This window comes from Gossypium arboreum, chromosome 11, assembly GCF_025698485.1.
Source record: "Gossypium arboreum isolate Shixiya-1 chromosome 11, ASM2569848v2, whole genome shotgun sequence".
NCBI lineage: Eukaryota > Viridiplantae > Streptophyta > Magnoliopsida > Malvales > Malvaceae > Gossypium > Gossypium arboreum.
Genome location: NC_069080.1, coordinates 123,639,346 through 123,647,095, shown reverse-complemented (window position 1 = coordinate 123,647,095; position 7,750 = coordinate 123,639,346). Strand labels below are relative to the sequence as shown.

Here is a 7,750-nt window from a genome sequence, read left to right as displayed (position 1 = left end):
CATAACATTATGATTCATCTTATCATAAAGACAATTTTGCAATTACAACAATATACAGTATTTCCAAATCTATTCAATTTACTCATTTATTTCAAAGATCAAACATAATCATATCAATTTGATTCAATTCAACTAATCAATCTCAAATTTCAATTCATTATATTGAATTTATCAGTCAATTTATCATTTCTTTATGATTTATTCCATATCTCACCTTTTGTACCAAATCGTAAACAATCAAAATTTCAATTAAACATATTTACAATTATAATTTTAAAAATATAAAAATTTAACAAAAACATACCATATAAACTTACCTGGTCAAGATAGGAAACAAACAACTCCCTAAGGACTATTTAACAATTTTTGTCATTTTCTCGATTTTCTTCAATTTGTTCCAATTTTCGATCATGCAAGCACCTTAAGCTTGTCTGAGTGTAAGCCTTCAAAAATGGCTTCCTTGGTGCTTTAGTTTCAGTTTGAGAAAGAAGAAATGAAAATGGATGACGATAACACTTATTTGTTTTACTTAATTATAAATTTTACTTTATAATTAATTATTTTTAACAAAAATTACAAATTTGTCAAGTCACAGTCATCCACTCCAAATAAAAATGGTCAATTTTCCACTTAAACCCTCAAAAATTTATTAATTTAGACTTTTTACAAATAAAAACCAATACCGATTAACTTTTACAATTTTTATGATTTAGTCCTTATACTTAAATCAACTATCCAATCACTAAAATTTTCATACCAAACTTCAATTCACTTATAATATAGCTCCATAAATATTCAATGGAAATATTTACGAGCTTGGTTTTCAAAAACGAGGTCCCGATACCTCATTTTCCAAAAGCATTAACTTTTGGTACGAACCACTTGTAACTTGACTAATTGACCAATTAATAAAATAGGCCAAATCACAATTCACAATGACACCATATTTAACTTGTAAATATTAATTAATAAGATTTACAAACTCACTCATCAGAACTATGGTCTTGAAACTACTGTTTCTGACACCACTAAAAATTGAATTGTTACACAAGGCCCTTATACCCCATGGCTGCAGAAAATGATTCGATAAAGGGCCAAATACCGACTACCATGACTGTAACAACCAATCCATTTGAAAGATCTGAGCGGTGAAGAAGTTTATCATACCAAGGAGAAGCCATGGTCGAAATTACAAGATGGTTCAATGGTTAGATCTTTAGATCAGTGTTAGAGAAGTTTAAAAGTTGAAGGCATTTTTGCGACTTTTGGAAAATTTTCCAATAAATATAATCAGAGCATTCAAAAGAGGGAATGGAGAGCAACAATTAGGTGCCACTTTCGGCCAGAAAAGCGACCAATCATGGTGACATAGGCTAGGTGCTGGCTAGGATTTAAGGGAGGAAGAAGGAGAAAATAAGAAGATGAGGAGAAATGGGGGAAAAGAAAGAAAAGATATTAGAGAAAGAAAAGAAACTGGGCAATATATGTTTATTATTTTTGCATATATTTTTAAAATTATGAATAATTTTTAATTTAACTTTTAGATGATGGCAACATCATGATATCACTAATAACACGCGTCTTTGTCTAGTATTGCCATCTACCCCGGGCTTATCGGTGTTAAAAAAAGTATCAATTTAGTTGACAAAAAAAAACCTTAAGTACCAATATGAAAGAAGTAGACAAGTTCAAATACTAAATTTAAATTTAACTCTTTTTTTAATGGTCCATGTACTATATGTTCTTGGCAGATACAATCTTTCTACTATAATTTAATATATTTTTATTTTTGAGATGCGTATACTTTTGGTATTAACATGATTCTTTTGTTAATTTTTTCAAATAGTCAATTATATTAAACTAAATTGGAACAACTGGTTGAGTTAGTTAAATCAAGAATTGATGAATATTGGATATAGGGGGTGGCAGGATCCCCAAACCTCTAAAATGAAAATTTTCACTTTTTGATCCTTTATAATTTATAAAATTTTAAAGATAATGGTAAAATTGCACTTTCCCAAAAAATGATAAAAATTTGATTTGATCCTTTAAGAAATTATAAAGATATAGGCTAGTAAAACGGTGAAATTGTATTATTACTATTATAAAAATATAAAACTTAATTCCAACCCTCCAAAATGATTTTTTTGCTTCACCCTGATCGAACATAGAACAAGTTATTGTGAATCATTAAAAAATTGAAAACCAGGAAAAAAATAATGGTGAATCGATTTATTTTTTATTTACTTATTGTTTAATTGATGGTTAAATCGATTGAATTGAAATCGATGATTTGACTCGTTTGATCAAAGATCCAATATTTATAATATTGCAAATAATTTGGCATGATTTTTCTTAAAAATATACAGTGAGGTGTCATATACACATTGACACTTTTTACGATATTAAAAATATATCTTATTGATATCATATTTTTATCAAGGTGTAAATATTATGTTATCATATATTTAAAAATAAATCAAATCAAATAATTTGGTGAAATTAACTGAAAAAACATGACCTTTTAAAAAGTAAATATAAAGATATCAAATTATAATAAGAACATTAAATTCACCAAAAGTTCATAGTATAAGGACCTTTTATTAAAATTTACCCTTTTTCTTTAAGCCCTTTCTCGTCATTTAACGTCTTGCTTGACCTTATAAAACAAGGTTACCGTACCGATTCGAGCCCTAGGCCCTAACTATTTCCATCCCCAAAATCGAAATCTTCAGATTAATTGATCCATCAAAGCCCTCTTCGAAATTCCCTACTTTCAAGGTGAATTATTTTCTCTAATTTATTTTCTTTTCTTTTGTTATTTTTTTTTAATTTCTATATTTCGGTTCTATTAGATCTAATTATGATTCTTTTTTGTTGTAACCTCAACCAGTTTCGATCCGATCGACGCTGCTGTTGTTCCTTCTGCCGATTACTGGTAAGATCGCAGCCTGATTTCATGCTATTTGTACTCACATTTTCCATAGATATCCTATATTGTGGAGTACCTGTAGATTTGCTTCGAAACTGTCAATAACCATCGTGTATTGAGATCCAAAGTAGGAAAGCTGAGATGCCTCATTTACATCATAATTTGTTTACAAATTATTAGATCTGTTGGTCTGATCCTTTATAGTGATGAGATGAATTTCATAGCCTGGGAATAGAAAAGAATGTTGATGGTTAATATTTAATACATCGGGCATATAATGAAAATTCAGGCCTAAAACCTTGGCATGTCAAGAAATTTCAATTTCACAAACCTTTGGAAATAAGAGAAAGAACACTGGAGAGAATAGAAGATTTTTGGCCTTGATGGCCCGAGAATATGATCCCAATGCTGGTGGAGCTTTATCAGTTGTCACTGCCTCCTTTTATCCCTATTAGTCAAGACATAGTCACAAACCTAAGGCATCAAATGAAACCAAGGCCGATAGGAAAGATAAGTCTTAATGAAACATAGACTTTACTGAAGTCACATGATTATTAATGTTTGCCTTTGGTGTTGTAGTTCCTTTGATTTTGTTCTTCTTTATGCTTCATTGCTTTTTTTCGTGTTGTGGTTTCTTAGATTTTTTTCCTTAGATGATTTAGTTCTTAATTTTTTGTGTGATTTATATGTCTTGCAGTACTTAAAAAGCTCTTTTTCTTTTATGGAACATTTGTTTTTTTTTTTTAATTCAAAATTCCAGCTCCTATTTTTTATACTGAAACTGAATAACTCACAGATAAAGGAGAAATGCCATCGCAGAAGATTGAAACTGGCCACCAGGACACGGTCCATGATGTGGCCATGGATTTTTATGGTAAGCGTATTGCTACCGCCTCATCAGACAGCACAATTAAGATAGCTGGGGTGAGCAACAACACACATCAGCATTTAGCGACTCTGACAGGTCACCAGGGACCAGTATGGCAGGTGGCTTGGGCTCATCCAAAGTTTGGCTCTTTACTTGCTTCTTGTTGTTATGATGGACGTGTGATTCTTTGGAAGGAAGGCAATCAGAATGAATGGGCTCAGGCTCATGTATTTGATGACCATAAGTCATCTGTTAATTCAATTGCTTGGGCTCCTCATGAACTGGGACTTTGTTTGGCATGTGGTTCTTCTGATGGAAATATATCGGTTTTCACAGCAAGGGCAGACGGGGGCTGGGATGTATCAAGGATTGATCAGGCTCACCCAGTGGGGGTAACATCTGTTTCATGGGCTCCATCAACAGCACCCGGTGCTCTTGTTGGTTCGGGTTTGCTGGACCCTGTTCAAAAACTTTGTTCTGGTGGGTGCGATAACACTGTAAAGGTGTGGAAACTCTACAATGGAATCTGGAAGATGGACTGCTTTCCAGCTCTCCAAATGCATACTGATTGGGTACGGGATGTTGCTTGGGCACCCAATTTGGGGCTACCGAAATCTACCATTGCAAGCGCTTCCCAGGATGGGAAAGTAATTATATGGACAGTGGCCAAGGAAGGGGATCAGTGGGAAGGTAAAGTATTGCATGATTTTGGTACCCCTGTGTGGAGGGTGTCGTGGTCATTGACTGGAAACATATTGGCTGTGGCTGATGGGAACAACAATGTGACGTTGTGGAAAGAAGCTGTAGATGGGGAATGGCAACAGGTGACTGTTGTTGAGCCATAATCTTCTAATTTTTTTTTTATTGTAATATTTGCAATGTTTTATACAGCTGCATGGTTGAATCGTTTATGCCTGGAAATTCTAGAACCGAAATTTTCAACTTGAACTTTTTATTGGATGTAGTTTGCAGACCCATCATGTTGTTGTTAAAGAAAATTATGAGCTACTTGAAAGAGTTAATTTTTTACTTATTATGATCTTAATATCTAATATTTTTTTGTTAATGTTTTGTTTGCTATATGATTGATTTTATCTTCAAAGGTTTTGATATGAATGAGTTTTTTGACATCTTTTTCAGTGAATGGTTATATGATATTTTAAGATTTTATATCTTCTCCTTTCTTTTACTGTTTATTTTAATTTTTGATTTTTCATTGATTAACCATTGAATTGATGGCGGTTATTGAGTATTAATTGGTATTGTTTTTAATGGTAGAAGAGTTAAGTTTAAGCGTGTTAAAGTGTAATGTTATTATTTCAGGGTTATAAATAATTTTAAGCATGAAATAAAAAATATAAATTTAATTATGATTTTAATATTTAATTAAAATTGAGATTTAGTTACTATATATTTTGTTTTGATTCAAGATTTAGTTACTATATTTTAATTTTGAAATAAGGTCATCATTTACTTTATTATTTATTTTATATTAATATTATTTAGACTAAATAGTTAACATTACTAATTATTTTAGTTTAAAAGATTGACATGATTTTTAAAAAAAATCTTTGAATTCAGAAATTAATTTCAACAGAATGAATATTTTTTTAAAAATTATATCATTAAAAATAATTAATAGTATTAATTGTTTAAATTAATTAATGATCATTTAAAATGATGCAAACCTTATCAAATTTAAAATATCATGCCATAATCTTATATTTAAATAATAGAGATTAAAAATAAATTTAATTGTTATTGTATTATTTTATTTGAAAAGTGATTTATTTAGATCGAAAAACTCTGAATAAGAATCATATATAATGAAATTTAAATTGAAATAAATATAAATAAAACTTTCGTATAATAAAAAAAAATCGAATTTAAATATTCAAGACATCAATGGTGAAAAGCAAAATAACGTAAATGAAAAACCAACTATTTTAGATTTTAGAAGGCATCATAGGAGTTACAAAAGGCACGTGCCATTTCAGAGAAAAACTAAGACGGTGTCGTATATGTTTTGTAATCTAATCTATCTATCTATCTTTGTACGGTCAATTCTACCCTCTCTCTCACTTCCAAACTAACTCGCTCTCTACACAAATCAATCAAACTCGCCTTAATCATCGTACACGTGTGGATCAAACTGATCATCGGTTAAGATACCCCCCACATTGCCGACTCACTTACTGAACCCGGCCTAATCCAGAAAAACCGACAGATAAATCATATTGTCCCCCCCCCCTTCAAACTCTAAAGTCAGAACTCAGGTAGAGAAAAAGAGAATCAGCTCAGACTTCGATCATCACCTTTAGGATTTCTAAATTTCGTAATCAGATTCTTCAGATTAGGTACGTATTAATCGCTTCTTTATGATTTTCTCCCAAAACAATTGTTTTTATTTTGATATAATTTAGGGCTTATGCTTGAATTCTTTTTAGGACCAAATCACATGTGCCCCCTCTTTAGATCAGATCAATATAACGAGTTTCCCTTTTGCTAAAATTCCGATATGAGTTCGAGGCTTATGCTTGTAACTGCTGAAATCTGTGTATGGTTTTATGGTGCTTTCTCATCTTCTTTTTTCTTACCAAGAATACTAAATTTGCGTTTTTGATGAAATTTATTTGCTATGTTACCCCCAGGGTGACCGGTTAGTGTTTGCAGAAAATGATTTTGCTTGAAAGATACGAAGTTCCGAACTGAATTGATCTAGTAAACGAAATATCTGATCAAGATTTGACCTTGCAATGTAGGTTTTCAGTGCGTGGAACTCGTTTGACCTTTCCGTCAGCTAAGTTTCATGTCTGATCTTGACATCCTAATTCCTACTGCCTTTGGTAAGCATTGCCCCTTTCTTATCGATTAAATTGGATCACCCATGGAAAATGAACTCATATGCTTTGCGGTTTTACGCTAGATCCGTTTGCTGATGCAAATGCTGAGGACTCTGGTGCTGGTACCAAGGAGTACGTGCACATTCGTATCCAACAACGGAATGGTAGGAAAAGCTTGACTACTGTCCAAGGGTTGAAGAAAGAATTCAGCTATAACAAAATTCTCAAGGACCTCAAGAAGGAGTTCTGTTGCAATGGCATTGTTGTCCAGGACCTTGAGTTAGGGCAGGTGCACGTCTAACCTCCTAATGAAGTCACCTTCGCCACCACTGTCTTTGTTCTTCATTTTTAAGTTTATTATGTACTTGGTTTATGTGTAGGTTATTCAACTTCAAGGTGATCAAAGGAAGAACGTCTCCACTTTTCTTGTTCAGGTTATTGTCATTATCATTTGGTTTTCTTATATATACACTTAAAGCTGGTATATGCGTCCGACATAAATGTAGCCATGTAGCCATGCTGTGTGAATATGATTCTATTGAACATACATGTGTTGACACTCGCTCTCTGGTCTCGGTCAGGTTGTACAAGTTCTTAATTTTGTATGTTCTTTATGAGCAGGCTGGTATTGTGAAGAAGGACAACATCAAAATCCATGGTTTTTAAGTTGCAGGTTCCGAGTTTTCTGGGAATCTAGCTCCTACGTTTGATAGCTGAAAATCCTACCTGTAGCTGAAAATCCTACCTACTGATGAACTTATTTTGCTATAAGTATCCCCATGTTGATTTGATTGTTGTATTGTTCTACTGTTGGCCCCTGTGATGTTGAATGCCAATGGAACTATTATCCTCTGTTTCTAGCATGTTTTTGCTATTACATGCTATCCTGGCTCCGAAATAAGGTTGGATATAGATACGTTTAAGGGTGGACAAAACTCGATTCGATTTGAAAAAAATTAAAAAAGAATTTTAGATTTCGAGTTAATTGAATCGAATTATTTGACTTATTCGAGTAAACTCAAATAAGTAATTCGAATTCGAATCGAGTTAAATTTTATAATTCAAATAACTGGAATAATTTGAATAATGATTGGTGTAAATAGTATT

General features: G+C 32.2%; 2 protein-coding genes across 2 annotated transcripts; both read left to right on the top strand.

The window, feature by feature from the left end:
* Positions 1-2,645: 2,645 nt before the first annotated feature.
* On the top strand, positions 2,646-4,866 carry LOC108474119 (protein transport protein SEC13 homolog B). Its single transcript, XM_017776028.2, has 3 exons — positions 2,646-2,781; positions 2,894-2,938; positions 3,729-4,866. Exon 3 carries the CDS (start codon positions 3,740-3,742, stop codon positions 4,643-4,645), a length of 906 nt encoding a protein of 301 aa, XP_017631517.1. The 5' UTR covers positions 2,646-2,781; positions 2,894-2,938; positions 3,729-3,739; the 3' UTR covers positions 4,646-4,866.
* Positions 4,867-6,003: 1,137 nt separating this feature from the next.
* Positions 6,004-7,506, top strand: LOC108472449 (protein translation factor SUI1 homolog 2-like). Its single transcript, XM_017773974.2, has 5 exons — positions 6,004-6,157; positions 6,563-6,646; positions 6,727-6,932; positions 7,024-7,077; positions 7,265-7,506. The coding sequence occupies exons 2-5, from the start codon at positions 6,610-6,612 to the stop codon at positions 7,307-7,309; spliced, it is 342 nt and encodes a 113-aa protein (XP_017629463.1). The 5' UTR covers positions 6,004-6,157; positions 6,563-6,609; the 3' UTR covers positions 7,310-7,506.
* The last annotated feature ends 244 nt before the right edge of the window (positions 7,507-7,750 follow it).

Coding starts and splice junctions, on each gene's coding strand:
- LOC108474119 (XM_017776028.2), top strand. CDS start 3,740: ATGCCATCGCAGAAGATTGAAACTGGCCACCAGGACACGGTCCATGAT.
- LOC108472449 (XM_017773974.2), top strand. CDS start 6,610: ATGTCTGATCTTGACATCCTAATTCCTACTGCCTTTG. Junction 6,933..7,023: donor AGGACCTTGAGTTAGGGCAG/GTGCACGTCTAA, acceptor GTTTATGTGTAG/GTTATTCAACTTCAAGGTGA. Junction 7,078..7,264: donor TCTCCACTTTTCTTGTTCAG/GTTATTGTCATT, acceptor CTTTATGAGCAG/GCTGGTATTGTGAAGAAGGA.